Genomic DNA, 23,531 nt, shown 5'->3' with positions numbered 1-23,531 from the left:
CTGCCGCAGCCCAGGCTCGGCTCCAGAGGACAATGCTCTGGCTCTCCAGCAGCAGGGCTCTGGCCAGGGCCGGCTCCCGGCTTTTTGCCACCCCAAGCAGCCCCGGAGTTCTCTGTCCCCTGCAGGCTTCTCTCCCCTACTGGGTGCACATAAATGCCCCAGCGGGCACTGCGTTGGGGACCACTGTGCAAGACATTAGTCAGAGAAGTACTGAAATGCTGGCCACATGGGTTTGTGTACTCTGGAAAATCAGTTATAACATATTAATTAGTACAAAGTGAAACACCTAGTGTACACTAGGGCTGGTGTGTTTAAGTTTGTATTTGCTGGCTGTGGTTAACCCCCCAGCTCAGTGTAGAGTCTACAAGGTCTTTTCCTCCAGCCTGGCGTTGCTGCACTGCTGGGTGATGGTGGGAGATGCTGCAGGGCCTGGGCCGGTGAATGGAATTGTGGTGGAGAATCAAACGACTGTTAGAGCAACGAGGGGCGTGAGCACCTGGGAGATCAGCGGGTGAACCAGAGCCAGTGGCCCGGCACGGCTGTAGGGTTCCGCAGGCTGGGCTGGGAGCTGCAGTGGCTGGCAGGTCCCAGGCTCTGAGCGGTAGGCTACGCACAGGCTGCAGAGACAGCGCCACGGGGGGTAACCCCGGGGCCCCAGGCTGCTGTGCACGGGTCTGTGCTGGGCCTGCGTGCGGCAGAGCTCCCCGTCCTGTTCTCGTGCGGGCCCGAGCAGCCCGGGACGCGGCAGAGCCGCGGGGGGAGGGGATCTCATGCCTCACACGAGCGGGCCCAGCCTCGGGGAAAGCGTCGCTCGCTTCTCGCCGGCCCGCGGCAGAGCGCGACCTCTGGACCGGAGCAGCTCGAACCGGCGGCCACTCAGCGCATGCGCGGAACCGGAAGTCCGCCAGGCATTGCTTCTTTAGGGCCCTTCTATGCTACTGAACTGAGGCGTCTCTATAGCCCGCGGCTGCCGCTCGCTCGGGGAGCTGTGAGGGAGGGGGAGTGGTGGCGCCTCCGGCTGCCTCGCGGGGAGCCGGCGCGGGGGGATGGGCGAGAGTACCAGCCCTATCAGCGTGATCCTGGTGAGCTCGGGCAGCCGCGGCAACAAGCTGCTCTTCCGCTTCCCCTTCCAGCGGGGCCCGGAGCACCCGGCCGCCCAGGCCGGTAAGTGACAGCGCGGGGCCACGTGCCGGGCGGCCGGGCGCACGAGGCTGGAGCGGGCCACTAGGCCTCGGGGCTTCGTCCTCTGGGCCTTGTCGCGCGCGCAGAGCGGCCTGAGCCCGCCCCTCCCGCTGTGTGGGATGGTCCCGCGGGTGCCGGCCTGGCAGCGCGGCCAGGAGCCGGACCCCTCCCAGACACACAAGGGCTTGCTTCCAATCCCGGTTGAAGAGCGAGGCTGGGGTTGGGCTCTGGCCCTGGGGAGTAGCCCGGCAGCGCTGAGGGGCAGGGAGCCGAGCTGGAGGGGTGAGGGGGGAGCGGCCAGGCGATGGTGGAGTTCCTGAGGCTAAGGGAAGGAAGGAGGGAGGGAGAGCAGTGGAATAAGGACAGTGGCCTTCATAACAGCAGACAAACTCGGAGAACCAGTGTGTAAGGTCCCGAAGGAAGACAACCTTAGAGGAAAATCTCAGTTCAGGAGAGGTGGGGGCAGTGTTTTCCCCAGGAATTGAAATTAGGAGGGATGTTGGATTATTTGGATGAGGGCTGACGAGGGTTGAGACTGGGAAGGCAAAAGTGGGCTGTATGGCACCACAGTAAAAACTGAAAAATGTTTCATGACCATTTTAGTAGATTTAACTCATGTTTTAAAATCATCACAAAAATTAAAGTTGGCTACTCAAGCCTACTATGAAGAACTACATCTACATCCATCTTGATTTCTTGTTGTAATTTTGCACTCATTGGTGTCTTGTGTGTCTGTTACTTCCAGTCCTTCATGATATGCTCATGATCAGGCAGAAGGCAACGTCTTTCAGAACACAAAATTCTATTCATTGAGGGAAAAGAACACTCAACTGTAGCTGTTGTGACTGGGAGTATCAAGAGATGAATCCTGGGATGAAAGAAGTAGGAAAACATAGCACAAAGGTTGGGTCGAACCACTAGTGATGATAAAAAAAAGTTGAAGTTAATTCTTCATTCGTTCGTCGTACGATATTCCACTCTGTGTTCAAAATTCTCTATTCTGTTCTCAGAGTAGCAGCCGTGTTAGTCTGTATCTGCAAAAATAACAGGAGTACTTGTGGCACCTTAGAGACTAACAAATTTATTAGAGCATAAGCTTTCGTGGGCTACAACCCATTCTGTTCTGATCACATAGCAGCCCTGTTGCTGGTAGTGCCTCATTCCACACAACTGTAAGTGCTTTATAAGACAGGCATCTGTAAAAGCTACGTGGAGGTTGAGTAGAATCCAGAAATCACTGTTGTAGATTTATAAGAATCAAGTCTGTGTACTTTTTCAGCTGGCTTAACAAGCACTTCTTGTCCTCTTCACTGAAGGAGTCAATATAAGTACTTTCATTAGTTAACTTCTAGACTGAAGTCTTTGCTTCTTCCAGTACATTTTCAATGGATATCTCTCTGATTAATCCAAGGGTAGCTTGGACAGAGATCTACTGTTGTAGCAGATGCCTGGATGACATTGTTTAATGATCCAAGTGGTTTCAACAGTAGACATACAAGAGAGAGAATTGCGATAGTCTTCTCTGAACTTAGCAACAAAAGTAGTCCACCAGCCTCGCTACTTAGATCTGTTCTATCTTGGTGGATACTTTCCAAAGCCAGTAATAATGGTTGCAGTAATTTTAAGACAACAGCCAAGAATCGCTCATGAGAAAGCCAGCAGGTTTTCCCAGGTTGGACTCATTTGAACTTCAATCCCAGTGTATCTTCTATTTGTTTCCGAGATGCTCAGTCCTTGTGGACTCTTGCTGACAAAAAGAGTATAAAAAAGCCATTAAATTTGTGGCTTTAATGTCTTTTGAAGATTCTGCAGCTTGTACTAGCGCTACTTGGAGTAGATGGCCTCTGCAGCGTGTATAGGAGAGATTAGGGTTACACTTTTTTCTAGCAAAGCTTGTACTCCACTATGTCTTCCAGAGAAGTTTGTAGCTCCATCAAATGCACAAGCAGCCATCTATTTGGGGTTCAGTTTACAAGCATTTAACTCTTCTAAGATGTCACAGATGCAGCTGATTCGTCTTCTATAACCTGAACATCTAGAATGCATCTACTGGCCTACCACAGACATCAAGATAACATACGTAATGACTTAATACTTGATGCCTATTTGCCTCGGTGCATTCATCATCCATGTATGCACATATTTTGAATATGGTGAGAGAGTTCTTCACTTTTTCAACTGCTGAGTCTTTCACTGTTCACTGCATGCTTCTAGAGAGTCAGCTGAGTTTTTTGCAGAAAGATAGTGAGCATTTACCAGTTTTATTCAAAACCAGTGTCCAACTTCAAGATTAACAAGTGACAATGCACTTAACATTGGCCTCCAGTTTGTAGTGTGTGGTATCTCTTGCTTAAATAGAAAGTATGATGCAACAGCTATGTTGGTTCACATAAACTGAATTAAAACAACGAGGAGTCCTTGTGGCACCTTAGAGACTAACACATTTATTTGGGCATAAGCTTTCGTGTGCTAAAACCCACTTCATCAGATGCATGGAGTGGAAAATACAGTAGGCAGGTATAAATACACAGCACATGAAACTGAGTTGTGTCTCCAGCATTCTTAACAGCCTCATTAAGTTCTTTTAAAATTGGCTTTGATAGTGACTGGCTTATAAGGCTTTCTGCATGTTGATGCAGTCCAGAGGCATGGTGTTTTGGAGCCTTTTCATAAAGATTGTCAGTATTGGCTTAGCTCAGGGGTGGCCAACCTGTGGCTCCGGAGCTGCATGCGGCTCTTCAGAGGTTAATATTTGGCTCCTTACCTAGGCACTGATTCTGGGGCTGGAGCTATGGATGCTAACTTTCCAATGTGCTGGGGGGTGCTCACTGCTCAACCCCCTGCTCTGCCTCAAGCCCTGCCCCCACTCCACTCCTTCCCCTGAACCTTGCATGCCCTCGCTCCTCCCCCTTTCCCCCTATAGCCTCCTGCGTAGGCGCTGATTGGTGTGGGCTGCCGGAAGGCACTGGGGAGCAGATGGGGGGCTGCTGACATATTACTGTGGCTCTTTGGCAATGTACATTGGTAAATTCTGGCTCCTTCTCAGTTTCAGGTTGGCCACCCCTGGCTTAGCTGATCAGTCTGGCAAACCAAGTTCCTCCACTTTTACTATATAAATCCATGATATGCCCACATCTTGAATACTGCATGCAGTTCTGGTCACCTCATCTCAAAAAAGATATATTGGAATTGGAAAAGGTACAGAGAAGGGCAACAAAAATGATTAGGAGTATGGAACAGATTCCATATGAGGAAAGATTAAAAAGACTGGGACTTTTCAGCTTGGAAAAGAGACGGTTAAGAGGGGATATGATAGAGGCTTCTAAAATCTTGACTGGTGTGGAAAAAATGAATAAGGAAGTGTTATTTACCCCTTCACTTAACACAAGAACCAGGGGTCACCCAATGAAATTAATAGGCAGCAAGTTTAAAACAAACAAAAGGAACTATTTCTTCACACAACGCACAGTCACCCGTGGAACTTTTTGCCGGGGATGTTGTGAAGACCAAAATTACAACAGGGTTCAAAAAAGAACTAGATAAGTTCATGGAGGTTAGGTCCATCAATGGCTATTAGCCAGGATGGGCAGGGATGTAACGCCATGCTCTGAGTGTCCCTAGCCTCTGTTTGTCAGAAGCTGGGAGTGGACGACGGGATGGATCACTCGATGATTCCCTATTCTGTTCATTCACTCTGAAGCACCTGGAATAGTCACTGTCAGAAGATAGGATACTGGGATAGATGGACCATTGATCTGACCCCCTATGGCTGTTCTTACATAAAAATAATAATAAAAAAGTTTAGTACAGAAACTCCCCAAGATAATGACCTCTTGAGATAGTGATGATGTGAGATAATGACCTTGGCAAATAATGCATTTTAAAAATCTTGGCCTACTAGGAAATGTATATTTATATAAGTTTCCCAGTCACAAATCTAGCATTCTGGAGAAAAGTCACTAAAACATAGTCCAAAGCTCTGGCCGCTGTTATTTGTCGTGCCACCGTTCACTCTACCGCTCCATCCCCAATGGCCCTGCACTGTCATCTGCTGCCACCTGCCACTGTGACCTCTGCGAGTTGGTCTCTCAAGGTTCCACCCAGCTCTCAGTGATTTCAGCTCTCAGTGGGGGAGCCTCACTGCTAGTGAAGGCTGGGCTGTCTCTTCCACAGAAACACTGTCCCACAGCAGGTCTAAGCACTTAGATCTGATTATCAGTGACTTCAGCTCTAGTGGGCACTTAACAAACCAAAAGACTCTCTATGAAGCCTAATCAGCTCTATCTCTAAACAGGAGAGAGGGGCAGGTCAAATAGTATCTGTGACTCTTAGGTAGCGCCCACACCACCAAGCAAAACACCTGTGCCCCACCCTCTTCACTAGGATATGGCATCCAAACCTCTTGCTTAGGGAGTGCAGTTCAGTTGAGGGTGACCAGTGCTTAATTTGTAATGAAAGAGGTGCTGGGGCTCAAGCAAGTTTGTTACTTTCATAACTGATGTGACAAGCCCAGAGGTCCCAGGGCTATGAACTGCTGAGCCTAGAGGTGCTGTGACTCAGCCCTGGCAAGCCCTAGCACAAATTAAGCACTGAGGGAGACCCCCTCATTCAGCCAGGCTAAGTACAGTTCTGCTGCCCTTTACTCATACAATAATGATAACAACATTTCATGACCCCCACATTTAATATGTAAGTGATTTGTAACCCAACACCAGCCAAAATTGATAACTTGGGCAGCACAGCTCTGTCTGCTGGATACCCAGTCAGGGTAGGTGTGTTCATGTAAATACAGTCTAGTCCTGAAGCCTTTACATCCACCCCGGCTCATCACTAGCTGTCAGGGGAGAGCTCATTCAGACCTCACTTATAAATAATAATTTGAAATTATTAGGTAGGCCAATATAGCCGAAACAAATGTGCCGACATTGTCATAAATAACAGCTGTATGAGGAAGCTAGTCTTTATTCATACTTTTCAAACCCATTATGCTTTCTCAGGTACAAGTATTTTCTCATATACTGTATATGCTTTTAAAGTGTGTATTAATGTTTCAGTTTCAATTCAAATTTCCAGCCAACGACTAAATTGGCAACACTGCATGTAACTGGGGAGGTGTTGGGGAAATTCAGGGGGTTGTACTCCCCCTTGGGTGGGGTCTAGGGAAATCCCTGGCTGGGGATTTTTAGAGACTATTAAATTGAGCACAGCAGACTATTCCGATGTGAAGGAAAGATAGGAGGAGTAAGACTCGAGTGACCTGAAAATCAAAAAGGATTCTTACAAAAAGAGGCAACAGGGACAAATTGCTAAGGAGGAGTACGGAAGTATACTAAGCAGTGGTGTTGTAGCCATGTGGGTTCCAGTATATTAAATGGTCCCTCGAAATATGTGTTAACTATTTATGCTAAACCATCTGTTCCACCTTGTATTTAGCTGTGGTACTCTGAGTACGTTTCCCAGACCTGAAGAACTCTATGTAAGCTTGAAATATTGTCTCTCTCCGAAGTTGGGCCAGTAAAAGATATTACTTGACCCACCTTGACTCTCTCTACAAAAGAATAGCACAGAGGTAAAAACAAAATTAGGCTAAGGCACAAAAGGAATCACACCAAGCAAGGGACATAAAAGACAACAAGAAGAGCAGGAGTTCTCAAACTGGGGGTCGGGACCCCTCAGGGTTGTGAGGTTATTATATGGGGGGTCATGAGCTGTCAGCCTGTACCCCAAACCCCACTTTGCATTCAGCATTTATAATGGTGTTAAATATATAAAAAAGTGATTTTAATTTATAAGGAGGGGGGGTCACATTCAGAGGCTTGCTATATGAAAGGGGTCACCAGTACAAAAGTTTGAGAACCACTGAAGAAGAGTTTATTTAAATACATTCGGAGCAAGAGAAAGACAAAGGAAAGTGTAGGTTTGCTGCTTAGCGAAAAAGAAGAGCTAATGTGACATCAAGAAGGCTGAGGTGTTTAATACCTATACTGCTTAAGTCTTCACTAAAAAGGCTAATGGAGACCAGATACCAAACACAGAAAAGGCCTGCAGCCCCGGAGTTCTCTGTCCCCGGCAGGCGCGGGGCTGTGGCTTCTCTCCCCTGCTGGGCACTAGGCGGGCGCACATAAATGCCCTGGCGGGTGCCATGGTGCCCACGGGCACTGCGTTGGGGACCACTGAGTTAAGTTCTGGGATAATCTGTCAAAGGACATTGTGGAATCCTCATCATTGGAGGTTTTTAAAAGCAGGTTGAACAAGTGCCTGTCAGTGATTATCTAGGTTTACTTGGTTCTGCCACTGTGCAGAGTGCTGAACTTGATGATTTCTCAAGGTCCTTCCAGCCCTCCATTTCTATGATTCTATATGTTGTATGTTTTAAAGCTGCAGGTAGGAGGGCTAGAAACCAACTTTGTTGTTATTATTTGTATTGCAGTAGTGCCTAGGAATCCCAGTTTTGGAGCAGCCCCTGTTGTGCTAGGCACCCAACAGACAGAACAAAAAGACAGTAGTTCCCCTATAAAAATGGGGATAATGATACTGACCTCCTTTGTAAGGTCCTTTGGGATTTATCTACTGATATATAATTCTTTTTAAGAGCTAGGTATTATTTAGTATTTAAATGAAAGATGAGGTTCTCGCCTAATCACATGCCTCCAGGAACTGGGACTTTAAGAAAAATACCAAATATTGTGAGACTCATGATAAAATTTTAAGAGTTGGCAACACCAGGATTTCAAAAGGTTGATGGGAGAAAGACCCAGCAAAATCTCCATTCGCAAAAGTTAAACACTCTTTTTTGTTTTCTCACTTGAATAGATTATCTTTATCCAAAGGGTTCCCAGAAGCCAGTGCAATGAGCATCTGATCTATTCACACAGTTGAATGTAGCTTGGAGAAGCACATATGATGAGTTATATGTTCTAGTAGACTTAGTTCAATTTCCATTCTCTCCTTTCCCAGTTACTCATAATTCTAAAGCAATTCCTTTTTGGGCTGACATTTTGAGTGCCTGGTCTTAATATTCGATCTAAATGTAAAACATTTAAAGGCATAGTCATTTCACCTCTACCCTGATCTGATGCACAGTGTCATTGTGGCCGAAGACAAAAGTTCCCTATGACCTACCCTCAGTCTGTTACCGTAGAATGCTGCTAGTTCATGTTCAAGTTCTGTCTGAGGTAGAAGAAGGCTTCTGATTGCTTTATTCTTTCCGCCAAAGGGTAATGATGGACAGTTGCTTCCTTTTATAGATTCACAGATTCTAATGTCAGAAGGATTTGTGATAATTTAGTCTGACCTCATGTATAACACAGGCCAGAGATCTTCCCCAAAATAATTCCTAGAGCAGGTCTTCTAGAAAATCATCCAACCTTGATTTAAAAATTGTCAGGGATGGAGAATCCACTATGGCTCTTGGTAACTTGTTCCAATGGTAATGACCCCCACCGTCAGAAATTTACCTTATTCCAGTCTGTCTGTCTAGCTTCAACTTCTAGTCATTGGATCGTGTTATACTTTTCTCTACTAGATTTAAGAGCTTATTATTAAATATTTGGTCCTCATGCAGGTCCTTATAGACTGTAATCAAGTCATGCCTTAACCCTTCTCTTTGTTAAACTAAACAGACTGAGCTCCTTGAGTTTATCACCATAAGACATCTTTTCTAATCCTTTAATCCAGGGGTCGTCAACCTTTCAGCAGTGGTGTGCCGAGTCTTCATTTATACACTCTAATTTAAGGCTTCGCGTGCCGGTAATACATTTTAACATTTTTTAGAAGGTCTCTCTATAAGTCTATAATATATAACCAAACTACTGTTATATGTAAACAAGGTTTTCAAAATGTTTCAGAAGCTTTATTTAAAATTAAATTATAATGCAGATCTTATCAGTTTAGTGTGATCCTTGCCCTTGCTTTTCTTTGCTGAGTTTTCCAATGTCTGGCACGTATCTGGATACTTTAAGCTGCACACAGGCTTCTGAGTGATCACTTGTTAACCAGCTCCGAGAGGGACAGAGGACAGATTTCATGTGTGAAAATACCTGTTCACACAGGTATGTGGATCCAAATGCTGAAAGCATTGCAAACGCAATGTTCTTCAAACAGTTAAATTTCACTGGCAGGGACGTTCAGCAGGTCAGAATAGAGGCCCCATGATCTCTCTCGGTAGCGTCAAGTGCGCTCCGCAGATCCACAAACTTTGATGTCCACAATTCTGAGCTTTTTAACTGAATGAGCTGCATTTCGAAATCTTCAACACCCATCCACTGAAATACAGACAAATCCAAGTTGCTTTCATTGAACTTTTCAGGTTTAATTAGGAAAGAAAGCATTGGGCCAAATCGCTGGAAATCTTGAAATCTGTCAGAAAATTCTGATTTCAGTTCTTGCATGTACATTCCAATCTCATTGACACTGACAGTGCAATGTGTCGATAGCTCTTTTATGAGTTGGAAGTAGCGGAAAGTAGAAGTTTGAATATCCCAGGAAAAAACTGCTAGTTTCACAACAAATGCTTTTCAGGCTTCATAAAGATCCAGAACAGTTTGCCCTGCACCCTGGAGACACAGGTTGAGTTCATTTAGGTGAGCGGTGATATCAGTTAGAAACATGAGTTTACACAGCCATTTGTCATCATCCAGTTCGGGGTAGTTTTGTTCTTTTTCCGACAAAAAGGCCTTGATTGCATCAAAACAGTTTACAAAGCGCACCAAAACCTTGCCACGACTTAGCCACCGAATGTTGCTGTGAAGTGGGATGTCGTTATAAGCACTGTCTATCTCTTCTAGCAGTGCTTGAAATTGTCTGTGAGTCAAAGCAGATCGAGCAACAAGGAAATTCACAATTCGCACCACTGTATTCATCACATTATTAAGCTCTGAATTAGAAATTTTAGCACACAGGTTTTCTTGATGGATGAGACAGTGAAATTTGACTGTCGGATGGCCAATTTGATCTTCAAGTAACTTTACAAATCTCTTCTGTTTTCCGACCATGGCAGGAGCACCATCTGATTATATTTTTCTGATGTCAACTCCTCATTCTTCAAAATGGTTTACAAAACTTACCAGTATATCTTCCCCCTTTGTTGTGCCATGCAGGGGTTTTAGGCAACAAAGTTCCTCTTGGATTTCATCGGAAGCACAGTATCTTGCAACAACTGCCAAACGTGGAACGTCGTTTATATCCACGCTCTCATCAACTGCAACACTAAACACTACTGTGTCTTTCAATGCAGTCGTCTGCTTTTCCTTAATGTTTTCTGCCATTTCACTTATGCGTCTCTCAACTGTTCTGGCAGAGATGGGCAGTTCTTTTATTCTAGATATGATTGTATCTTTATTTGGCAAATCATTGAACAAAATTTCCGAACTGCTGAGAAAAACTTTTTATATATTTCCCCCATCTGTAAACGGCTTTCCGTTTTTTGCAATGCACTGTGCAATCTTGTAACTTCCTTCTGTAGCTTGATTTTTACTTACACTTAAGCTTTTAAAAACACTGCTTTGCTTCTCATAGGCTGCTACTGCCTTTTTGATTGATTCAGTCTTGTCTGCTTCATCAAGAAAGGTTTTCTCGTGCTTTGTTTCAAAATGTCGTTGAACACTTGATGTGCGACAAACACTTCCATAACAGAAAGCACAAATAGCACAGTCCTTCTTTTCAGTAAATCCAACTGCGTCTGTCCAAGCAGGCTGAAATGATCGGACATCTAGCTTCACTTTCTTAGGAGCTGCCATTTTGTCAAATGTTCCCTTCAACTCTCAGTGGCAGAAAAAAATGGCAATAGAAGGCAGGCACAAGGTCAAACGCAGTGTGGTCTGATATAAGCAATTTTAAGATGGGGGTGCTGAGCTGCACCCCCTCTTGCCTTGTGTGCAACCCTCACTGTCCCAGGCTGGGGACAGTGGGCCACAGTGGGGAGGCTGCAGAGCACTGATCCAAGGCCAGGAGCAGAGCCCAGGGTGGCCTGCTGGGACTCCAGGCCAGAAAGCAGGCTGAGCAAGGCTGGAGATCCCGACCTGGCTGGCAGGAGGTCAGCGGCTGGAACCCCAGATTGGCAGCTGAGGTGAGTGGAGCTTGCGGCTGGTAGGGCTGAGCAGGGCTGGAGGCCTGGACCCTGTCTGGCAGGGGGCCTGCGCAAGGTGAGTGGGGCTGCGGCAGGGGGGACCCCGGCTGGCAAGGGGCCAGCAGCCGGAACCCCAGAGCAGCTACTAAGCAGCTCAGCCCGCCCGCCCCTCTGGGGTTTCTGCTGCTGGCTCCTGCCAGCCAGGGTCTCCGCCTGCTGCCAGCCTGGGGTTCCTTCACCCAGGCTAGCAGCGGGTGCTGAGTGGGGCTGTGGTGGGGGGAACCCCAGCTGGCAAGGGGCCAGCAGAGGGAACCCCAGACCGGCGGCGGGCTGAGCAGCTCAGCCTGTCCCCGCTCTGGGGTTTCAGCCGCCGGCTCCTGCCAGCTGGGGTCTCAACCTGCTGCCAGCCTGGGGTTCCTTCACCCAGGCCGGCAGCGGGTGCTGAGTGGGACCGGCGGTGGGACCCTGGCTGGCAGGAGCAGGCGGCGGAAAGCCCCAGAGTGGCCGCGGGCTGAGCGTGCCGTAGGTTGCCGACCCCTGCTTTAATCATTCTATGGCTCTTCTCTGAACCCTCTCCAATTTATCAACATCCTTCTTGAACTGTGGACACAAGAACTGGATGCAGTATTCCAGCAACAGTTGCACTAGTGCCAAATACAGAGGTAAAATGACCTCTCTACTCCTACTCAAGATTTCTGTTTTTGCATCCCAGGATTGCATTAGGCCTTTCGGCCACAGTGTTGCACTGGGAGCTCGTGTTCGGCTGATTATCCACCACGATCCCAAAATCTTTTTCAGAATCCGTGTTTCTCAGGGTAGAGTCCCCCATCCTGTAAGTATGGCTTATAGTCTTTGTTCCTAGATGTATACGTTTACATTTAGCTGCATTAAAACTCATAATTTGCTTGCACCTAGTTTAGCAAACGATCCAGATTGCTCTGTATCTGTGATCTGTCCTCTTAATTATTTACCACTCCCCATTTTTTGCATCATCTGCAAACTTCATCAGTAATAATTTTGTTTTCTTCTAGATCGTTAATAAAAATGTTAAATAGCATAGGATCAAGACTTGATCCCTGCAGGTTCCCACTAGAAACACACCCTTCTTAAGAGCACTCACTTATAGTGTTCCTTTATGGGGGCTCAGCCTTGCCCTTAATTAACATCTGTTAGATCTTTAGGGAAGATTTTTCAACTCTCTAGGCTCAAATGCCAACAGTACACACAATGCCCAGCTCTGTGGCCTCCTTTTCACCCCAGCTGGACTGTTGTTTTGAAATTTCCTGGATGTAAAATGTCTGGCTTTAACTACCCCTAGGCAAGATCATGTGATGGATTTGGAAAATCTCGACAAAATCTATTCTATTTAGGCTGAAAATATGTGAGAGAGTCTCCAGTGGCTTCATATGTTCTGAGAATACTTTGATTTCCTAAAGGCTATTATACCTTGGTCTAATTTCAGTTGGGTGTAGTATGTGGGTGCTGGGTGGTGGTGGTGGTAGTGGCCTGTGATATACAGGAGGTCAGACCGCAAAGCACCTAACAAGTAACAGATAGCAAATAAAACTTTAGTTAGTATCAAAAGGTCACATATTTTACCCTTGATCTTTGTGCTAACCTTCCAATGTCATCAAAGGGCATTTAACACCCCATTGTAGGTGTTAAAATGTGATTTGCCAAGAGAGAAGATATTTAAACCCTCTTTTGCATTATTTACCAAGATCAGCTGAAAGTTGTTTGAAAACTGTTTTTGTTTTTTTCCCTTCTTGTTGAAGGCATTAGATTTAAATTTGATTTCCATTCTTGTTGATGGCATTAGATCTTTAGATTTCTTTCTCTGTGTAGGAGGACCCTCTGAAGGGCTAGTCAAGTTGCTGGCTTGTGACATCAGAAACTATGATAATTACACCTGAGCAATAGTAAGGGAAGGGAGTTAATCAAACTTTTAAAAGTTGTTTGTTTGCCGAATACACCTCTACCTCGATATAACACTGTCCTCGGGAGACAAAAAATCTTACCGCGTTATAGGTGAAACCGTGTTATATTGAACTTGCTTTGATCCACCAGAGTGTGCAGCCCTGCCCCCCCGGAGCACTGCTTTACCACGTTATATCTGAATTCGTGTTATATTGGGTCGCATTATATCGGGGTAGAGGTGTACCTATTTAATTCATATTTCTGCCAGATACTTGGGAAATAAGTTCTCTTTGTGAAAGTTTCAGCACCCCTTCATCTTCAGTTGAAGGCTGAGGACACTTCTGGTCCTGTTTCTCAGACTGTCTTGGAGCAAAAACAGAGAAGTCAAGGCTGGATGTTTCTAATATAAAAAAGGAGGGAGAAAGGGCTTTTGTTGTCTTTTTTTAAAGAGAACACTTTTGGGCCTTCCTAGTACATCCTTTAGAAAAAGGCACAAACACACATTTCTTTTTGAAGGTCACTGTTAAGCAATTCGAAATTCTTTTTTTCCATTTGCTTCAGGTAAGCCAAGGAGCCGATATGCTGTGAATAGCACTAATGACAACACAGAAGACCAAGATGGAGACTCCAGGTAAGGAAATTTCCCCTCAACCAAAAGTTTTAAAATAGAGGAGGAGAATGGCCCATTCTCCTTTCTTGCACACTAGTTGAGTAGGCAAATCCTCTTCTACTGTATGAAAGGAGATCTGCAAAGAAAAACTCAGAACTGAGTTAACCTCAGACAGATGTGCTGGATGCACCTACTAACCAGGCACTTCTCATGAGAGTCAGAGTGCTGCTGAAGGTGCTGGTTTTTGGGCAAGATGTAAATCAGACATTCTAATCCCTTCTGGTCATTAAAGAGCCCATGCCACTCTTTGAAAATAGGAGTGTTAATCCATTGGCCTTGGTCATATTTCAGTTCTACCTACCTGCATCTCCAGATGGGAGTTACAGTTGGATGCAGTGTTCTTCACTTGCTGCCTTAACTCTCATGTAGAGTTGTGCGCAAATAAACTGGTGTGTTTCCCCAGAGGTAGCTGCAGTTTTTTGTTGGATGAAGTGATGTCTCATAAGGATACTGAAATTTAAACAATGTTTTTGGGATCCTTGGATGAAAAATGCTCTGGAAGTGCTGAGTGTCCCTGTGTACTATTCAGTTTAAATTGATCTTTTAAACATTCTTCTTACTTCATGCAGAGTCTCCTGCTTTGTTCTGGTTTGTGCATACCACAAAATTTATCACTCTGGGCTGTCACAGATGTTGGTAAAGTCAGCAGGTGTCCTGAGCTCACCCTTAGCTAAGTTGGTGTTCTCTGGGGCATGTTTTTTAAATCTTACGAAATAGTTAAAGGACGGGTTCTGTCACCCTTACTCCTGCTGAGGAGAGTGTTATTTGAAATCAGTTAGACTAATTACAGTGAAAGATACTACTTATCGTGAGAGAAGTTGGCAGAATTGGACCTCAAAAGGGGAAATTTATGTCCCGATCCTGCAAAGATTTAAGCACATGCTTACTTTTACTACCACGAGTAGTCCCATTGAAATCAGTGTAACAGCTCATGGTAATGAAGTTAAGCAAGTACATAAGTCTGGGTGGCATCAGTGCTTTAGTTTTCTACAGATGAGAAAAACACAACGTGCTTGGGACTTGCAATAAATCGGTGTGTTGTCTTTTTTGGTATCTTTAAAAAGCGACAGAGTCCTGTGGCACCTTATAGACTAACAGACGTATTGGAGCATAAGCTTTCGTGGGAGCACTTATTGGCGCACGAAAGCTTATGCTCCAATACGTCTGTTAATCTATAAGGTGCCACAGGGCTCTTTTTGTTGTTTTTTTACAGATCCAGACTAACACAACTACCCCTCTGATATTTGGTATCTTTGGTGTCTTAGAACACTGCAATCTGGGATGTCCTCAGTGAATCCAGTACAAGGCAGCAGACTCCATGGGAACTAAAAACAACTTTTAAAAACTAGTATTTAGTTCTGTGCTAAACCCTCCGCACAGCCAAATTAGTGGAGCCATTCAGTATGTGTTTCTTTGGTTAACTCAGATTGCTTTTGCAAGTCACTGTTAAAAAGTTTGGCCCTAGTATTTTGTAAACTATACTTGTAAAGCAAAGGAGTGCTGTGCTGCTTTTGGCATTTCAAAAAATTCTCAGAATGCCAGGAAAAGAGGAAAGCTATTGGCTCCTACAGATAATGACCAGCATGAGACCCAAAAACAAAGCTCAGAGAACTTGTAATGCCCTTGAAGAGCTGAGTTACCAAAATCTCCTAAATCCCAGTTTTCATTGTATTGTGACCTTGTACATTATTGGTCATTGTAAGGAAAAAACACATACTTAAAGATTCAAACAATTGGAGTTACTGGAATATTGCGTTCAATTCTGGAGTCCACTTCAAATGGATGTTGAAAAATTGGAGAATGTTCAGAAAAGAGCCACCAGAATGATGTAAAGTCTGGAAAACATGCCTTTCAAATACTTATAAGCTACATACATTGAGCTCCTTTGGTCATGGTGTAGAAGTACCTACATATGGAGAAGACTTTTGGATAGTAGAGGTTCTTTAATCTAGCAGACCTGATGAAAGTGCTCTTTGTGTGCTTATGCATCTGCATTCAAATGTGCAGAGGTGGCTCCATTTTAAACCTGCTAGCTGTGACAAAGTCCTTCTCTGAAATTACACTTGAGTCTAATTCTTCCTTTGCAAAAGTCCTTCTCTGGCTCCCAGAATAATCAGTATTTTTCACATTAATCACATTTTTCACAACTTTCCTCTCACATGCTAATGGAAGGAAAGAGATAAGCTCTTGTCTACAGCTGAAGAACTGATACAACGGCTAGACTGATCCCCATCTTCAGAAATAATAGCTCATAGCAACAAGTGACTTCTTCCATCAAATTACTGCACGTGCTGTTAATGTACAACATGATTTCAAATTGTTTCCTGAAATGCACTAACTTTACTTTCTTCAAATATAAAGTCATACAAATGCCTTCTGTTTTGCATTTTTGTCTTGAAATATGATGGCCGGACAGCTCCAGTTTTCAGATCTGTATCTTTCAATAGATTGTGACTCTGATTCTGCTTCTCTTTCCCCTTATGCCATCATCTGGGGTCAAGTCATTGAGCAAGCATGCACTATCTTCGGCTGTCCATGGCAGCACTAAGATCCACCTGCTTAGGTCCCTAATCTTTGATGCGATCCATCCATCACTTCCTCAGCTTTCCACGGGGTTTGTTTACTACCATGCTGTCATCCCATTCGATCTTCGTCTGTTCCTCTTCATTCATCCTCTGCATGTGTCTGAACCAGGGAAGTCACACTTCCTGGGTTTTGTCAGCCATGTCAGACTTTGACTGCCATCCTAATGCTTTCATTTTGAAATCTGTCACTTTGTGTAACTCCTTTTATAGTGCAAAGACATCTTACCTTGAACAGCTGTAGGCATTGAATCTGCTGCCTCTTCACCACCCATGTTTCTGCATCATACAGCATTGCCGGGTGCACTATTGTTCTATAAAGTAGGGCTTTCAGTCTCAGAGGCATATGCTTGTTGTGCACAACACTTGTGTCTCAACAAACATTCAAGCTCACTGTTGAGGTACTTGAACTGGTCAATTTGTTTAATCGTACTTCATTAATCTCTACTGACCCACATGACCCTAATCTTACTCATGTTCATTTTTGTCCGATGCCTGCTTAGCTTGTCATACCACTGGTTTACTATTTTCCCTAAGTCACCTTTTAAGGATGCCCTTACTACTACATCATCTGCATATAGCAGCTTTTCATCTTTTCCCGTTGTCACCAGTTTTTGAACGGATAGTGTGAACAGCTCAGATTGAACAGACACAATGGAATAGACTACTGCTTTTCCTCAGTTAATTCTGTTCTTTTCAAAGTATATACTTTACATTTTCCTTTAAATGAAAAACCAGTGTGATACCTTTAATTGCACTCCAGTGAACATAACTCAGTTATAATCCAGCCCTTGAGCTGGGGAAAAAAATCAAATCTGCATTTAGCAGGAAAAATTTTAATTGGAGCATGAGACAAGTTGCCAGTAGTTTATAGATCGGTACATAATACAATTGCTCCTAAAGTGGAAAGAGGATAGTATTTACTTCATTAGGTTTTAGCAGTAGCAATCCCCACTGTTAGCATTAGCTTTAGTAAGAGATTTGGTGAGGCTGTGAAATAATTGTGTTTGTGGTCACAAATTAGAATAACTTGATTTTGAAGATTAGATTTGCTTTGTAATTTTATTTACTGATGGCATTACTGCAGAGAGAGTTAAGGTGGTTTAGGTGTCTGAACTCTGTATTTCCATACCTTAACATAATTGGATTTTTAAAAAATTTAGACTTATCTCTTGAATTTCCTGGGTTTGTTAATGCTTGTTTTTGAGATAATTACAGCATTCTTGTGATGCTTTCACCCACAGTTACTGATGTATATACTCTCAGCCTGAACTCTATTTTAATATAGCTTTGTCTGGGTTTTCATCTCCTTTTCAGAAGCAACTGGAGTAGCAAAAATACTTGCATTGTATTGTTAGCTTCCTGATAGAAGGCGACTATCTAGTAGGATCAGCCACCTGTAAGAACAAACTTGACCTGACAAACATATCTCCGCTTGCTTCCTCCTAGCCTTCCACTATTCCCCTCTACCCAAATAACCCAGTTAAAACACATCTCCTCTCCAAAGTGTCTTACAAACATTAAATAATAATCACAACTGGTGGAGATTTGTATTGGCTCTTTTGCACAAATGGGAAAACTGAGGTAGACCGGCCTTAAGTGACTTTCCCAAAGCCATAAGGTAAGGCTTGGTCTACACTTAAAAAGTTTTACCAGTGTGGTTATGTCAGTTAGGGAAGTGATTGTGTCTCTTCCCCCCCACCCCCCAACATAGCTGTGATGGTAAAAGTGCTAATGTAGATGCACTTTTATTGGTATAACCTATACTTAAGGCTAGTGATTTTAGGTTTTAATTGATAAAACACTCCCAATTTATCTATATCCATATACAAGTCAGTGTTTATTCAATAAATATTGCGAAAAGCCAGAAATGGTTCGCGTTGACTTCACCACTTTCCCAGTGCAGTTTGTTTATATAGGTGATGTCCCTGCTCCCTGGCTTTCATCTAAGGGCTTGTGTAGACGGACCAATAATGCAGACTGCAGATTGCGATTTCTAAAACGTATTGTGCATTAGTTGGTCTGAGTTGACCCTTCTGATGCATACTAAAATTTCCCTAGTGTGCTTTAACATAGTGTTGTTTGAAGCAATACTGTGTTAAAGCAGACTAGGATACAAACGTGCTACATGCTAAACCAGGGGTTCAACTACAAAGATACAAAGATCAAAGTAAAATACCGGTAAGTCATTTTTATACAGATCATAAAAATTAAAGTAGATCCTGTTTATACAAGAATTTTGGGAAGTACCCAAAAAAATCTTATTACGGTATCAGAGAGAGAGCTCTGGGGGGGAAAAAACATTTTTGGGGCATCTACATAAAACTCAAATTGTTAAGAATAAACCCCCAAGAATGAAATGAATGAAAATCTGAAAAACAGGAACTCTGTTTATCCTATCTGGCATAAACTATACCGGTGTAAGCACTTTTATACCAATATAACTGTAGCTACACTAGGAAAGTTTTTGCCAGTTTAACCATGGTTAAACTGTCAAAAATTTAAGTGTAGAAAAGGCCTAAATTTCTGGCATAGTAGAATTCTGGGCACCAGACTGGGAGTCAGGAATTTCTTCCCAGCTGTTACCAAGCTGATTCAGTTGGGACAACCAGCACATTCAAGGATTGCTGTGTCAGCAACAGGCTTTTGCACAAGTCGGCTCTCAAACCCTTGTAGCATTAAGCAACTACAGTTGCATGTTCCTTCCAGAGGGAAATCCACAGCTGTCTGCTGAGCTGAGGAGTCTGATACAGATAAGGCAATGCTAGTACTGTAGTACCAGGAAACCAGCACCCTCCCTCTCAGGTCCTCATACTCCTTTACCCTCCACCACATGGAGCACAGTCCTCTTGCCCCATACCTGCTGCTTCAGTCTTTGGTTCAATAGTGAGAGCTATAAAAACCCATGAGAATGTCTCCCCAGCTGTTGGGAGCATTCTCCCTATATCAAGGTTTTTCCAGTTGTCGGTCTCATGTATGTACCTTTTGTTAATACACCTATTTTAACAGCTCAGAAACTCGTTAAAGTAAGACACTGCTGAAGAGTGTACTACTGAGCTGCGCTATAACAGTGCATTCTGATGATGAGGCTATGTGGCAGGCCCTCCCCTCCTGATTGTAGGAACCAACTCCTATATGCACTCCCTTATTAGCATTTCCAGTGAGACTCTCTCACCTTCAGAAGTGCATATCTTTCCCTTCCCACTTCCTGACTGGCACCTGCTCCCCTCTGATAACTCCTCCATATACTCTCTCTCTCTTTTCTTTTGTTAAGCACCTACCTGGTACCCCTTACAGGTATTCTTAGGGGCCTCCCTTCAGTGAAGCACCTGGCTTTCCATCCATCCTTTTAGACACCCATCCCATGATTCCACTTCTCCCTCCTTTGGTGACACTTCTCCCATTTGTAGGGTGCCCCTGGTTTTCTTTGCTGTAAAGTGTCCGGCAGGAGACTGAGTTACCTTTCCAGTAGAATCAGAGTTGACATTTTGATTTCAGGTGCAGCTTTTAACATGCATAGTATAAGGCAGCCATGGCTTTATCTGGCCAAATTTTCAATTGCACCTTCCATCTTTGGAAACAATTTTATTCTTGAGAGAGAAGCATTTCTATTTGCTCTGTCCACTGGTATCTGGGAGCCAGTGCAGGAGCATCTGCTGCCATAGTGTACGAATAGCTGCAGTTGAGAGCAGAGTCAGTAAGTGCCTTCTTTTGTTCTCTGCATCAAATGGAGGGCTTCATGTCCTTTACCACAAAACCTTTTTCAGCTTACTCATCTTAAGGCTTTGATTGCTGACTGGTCCTGGGTATGAAATAAGCCAGGGATGGAACTGGCTCTGCCACTGCTGTGAATCTGGCCCGTCTCATATGGGGAGATGTGCTTATTCGGGAATAGCAGCAGTTCCATGTGCAAGACCATCCAAAGGGCCACAAATGTGCATAAAATCCTCAGTGTCCTATGTCTCATCTCTAACCTCTGAGCTACACTGCCAGTGCCTCGCAAGTTGACAAGGAGGGTTTGTGCCATATGATGCTGTGAGCAACTTTAAACAACACAGATGGGTTCTTGTAAACACCAGTAACAATCTGCTCCAGGAAACGAAGTTAAGGAATCTCTTCCTCTGAAATCAGTGTTAGTTTTTCTGCAATTTCTAGGTAAGAATATGCTAGGTAAGCATTAATTATAAAAGATGCACCAGCAATGTCCTTACCATAGGCTTGCTTTTACTCTTGCATGTAGTTATCTCTACTGTACAGAAGTTTAACCCTTAATAGTCCATCTTCATTTTTAATATTGTCACTTTTGTGTATCTTGTGTTACTTTGCCTGGTTTATTCTTTTGCTGTATTTTTTGTTTTGTGTTTATGCCCATGTTCCCATTTCAGAGAGCAATGTCCTCTAACTGATGAGCAATTGGTTTCAGGGTAAGAGCAAACATTCCAAACAATCACATCTGTCTAGAATGGCTTTCTTTTCTCACCATCCTTTAATTGTGCTTTGTTTCTGATTTCCATTTTACACTGAACACTGAGTTAATTTGAACTCTATATTAAATCACAGTGTCCGTAAGAAATGTATTGCCAAGGTTTCTTGCTAGGTGATTTGAAAAAGTCCTGCTAACACTACAGGAAGCACAAAAATGTATCGAGTGGGTGGACCCATACTGTCCTTTCTATGGGTATAGGAAAGTAAGTAATCCTGCAAGAATCCACGCCTGTGTCAATGAAGGTGCTGCAATGCCTCCAGAAAGCTCCATGGGAATTGGGTCTGGGGTCATGTATCACCAAACACACATTTCATCTTAGTATTAATTACCAAACCCTAAATCAGCTTCTTTCTGACTAGCAATTGATCACTTAGAAGTATGGTCCAATGAGTAAAGTTATTTAATTCCATGATAGCCTTACTGTATTAGTCACTGCAGAGTGACCAAGAAAGTGGAAATTGTACACACTGGGGAGAGGCTCCTTCTTCCAACCTGGAAGAGAATAATGTCTGGAGGCTGGAAAAGAGTCTGAAGAAGCTGGATTGGAGTGAGAGGGAATAAATTCCAAGGTTTCCTCACAGACAACTGCAAGTATTCAGAGCAGGAGTGATGCAAAATAGTCTGGCACTCTCTTAGCTGCATAGCCACTATGCACAGGAACCTGAGATTGCTCCCTCAAGAGCTGCAGCTGTATTGTATGCAGTTGTCTTCTTCCTAGACCAAACAATAGCAGGGAAAAGCTAAGAATCTTTCTCCCTGTTCATTTGAACACCTGGCATAAGTCAATCATGGTATAGAATCTCTTCTTGGGCTCAAATGGCTGTGTCTGTTGGAGGGTCTCTTCCACCCCACCAAAAGAAAATAAAACTACTGTTGCTACCACTGGTTCAGTTCCACAGGTGATAGCAATAGTGGCAGCCAGCTAATGCTAGTGCTCCCAGCATTAACCGCTCTATTGTCTACTGTTGATACCACTGATGGAGTTGAACTGGTGGTAGCAGTCGTGAGAGATTTCTGGTTTAAAAAAATCCCAAACCCTAGTGTAGCCAAGGCCTTTGGTTTCTGTGGTTAGATCCTGCTTGTTCTGTGCCATGGTACAATAAGGGTTTGCTCCCCTTTAGAAATCACAGGGCTTTACATGGTCGCACAAGTGCTGGATCTGTCATTGCCTAGGAGTGGAATCTCATCAGCTTCAGACAAAACTTTAGGGCTCTGTCAGTTGAAGTATCAATCCCCATTGACTTTAGGCATTTTTACAAACCTCAATAAAATCCCCAAAATGTTAATATAAATAGTAATTATAGCACTTTGGAGCCCTGGTCCTGGATCTGGATCCCACTGTGTTGTTCATACAAACCAGTCCAGGCTGGAATAATAAAAACTGATAAACGCCTCAGTCCACCTTCTCTGTAAAAGCCCAAGGAAATAGATTAGCTATGCAGTGTGTCGTCAGGGTTAACAAATCCAGTTTGTGTGACTAAGGGGGAGTGGGATCCAGAGTCAAAGACCCCTCATTCCCTTGAAGAGGCCCTGCTACAATACCAGACTCCTCTCTCTGGAACCAGAGGGCTGTGTATCTCGGGTGCTTCAGCTGATCACATCTGTGGTAGTCTCTCAGAGGGAGAAAGAAGTGTCTCTCAGGTAGGCAGTTACAAACCATTGAGGGTTTTATAGTTGAAACCAGCTCCTTGACCTCCACCTGGAAGCCAACCAGAAGCCAGTGCAGATTACAGTGTATTCTGCACCAACTTTACCTTCTGAATGGCCTGGTTGTGTAGCCCCATGTTGAACATGTTGTTGTAGCTTAATCTTGAAGTGACAAAAGCCAGTATAATCGGTCGGGGCCCCACAGTCAAGACTTTTCTCTCCAAGGACAGATAGAAAAAATTCCCACTCATCAGCACCTAGTCCTTTCTGCTCCCAAATTTGCCATCCCTTGTGGCCCAGCCCACTTTAAGATTCTCCCCAGTCCAGTGTGAACCACCTAATTAACACAGACTAGTGATGCAGGGGATTTTTCACAAATGGGCACCTGGAGCTGTAACCTTGTATTTGTTTTTAACAGAAACTGTTTTCAGGGGAGCTCGTTCTAGTCAGTTTAAGGAAACTACGGTTTTTTCCTTATTGAATTCATATGTGTTGTTGAACATACTGGTAGATACACTATTCATGAAATGATGGTTCAGTTGGCTTTGAGGCACCTGGATTAATCCATCTCCTTATGCCAATATCCCAGCTGCATTCAGTAGGAAACTGTCTCCTATAAGCTGCAATACTGTCTGTGATGAGCAGTTATGGGGTTTGAAAATGCAGTGCACACTTGCTCCCTCCAGAAGTGCAAGGGCCATCATGACCCTAGCACACCTAATGTCCAGCAGGGCAAGGGTACTCCGAAATCTCATAGCCAGAGCCATTGGGTCAGCATAGACCTTCAATAAAACCAAGAATATTCTCCTTACTAATAAAAAGAAATGACCAGTGTGCTAACTGAAAGGCAATACAGCTGCCTGTGCATGGGTGAATGTGTATATATTATATGGCTGTAAATTTTTCTCTTAATTCCTTTAATAACTCACCAAAACTAGACCAGAAAGCTTTCTTAAATGAGTAGCTTCCTTGAGCACTAAG

At 43.9% G+C, this 23,531-nt stretch overlaps 1 protein-coding gene across 2 annotated transcripts in view; it reads left to right on the top strand.

Moving 5' to 3' along the window:
- The first annotated feature begins 1,046 nt into the window (after window positions 1–1,046).
- The window catches only part of NPRL3 (NPR3 like, GATOR1 complex subunit), a 116,689-nt gene continuing 94,204 nt past the window's right edge, over window positions 1,047–23,531 (top strand). For both annotated transcript variants that reach the window (XM_065411686.1, XM_065411685.1), the window contains exons 1-2: window positions 1,047–1,164; window positions 13,727–13,796. In XM_065411686.1, the coding sequence (XP_065267758.1) occupies window positions 1,047–1,164; window positions 13,727–13,796 (188 nt within the window). The remainder of the gene's footprint in view (window positions 1,165–13,726; window positions 13,797–23,531) is intronic.

This window comes from Emys orbicularis, chromosome 10, assembly GCF_028017835.1.
Source record: "Emys orbicularis isolate rEmyOrb1 chromosome 10, rEmyOrb1.hap1, whole genome shotgun sequence".
Lineage (NCBI taxonomy): Eukaryota > Metazoa > Chordata > Testudines > Emydidae > Emys > Emys orbicularis.
The sequence above is the reverse complement of the archived record's forward strand: the minus strand, read 5'-3'. Positions and strand labels throughout refer to the sequence as shown.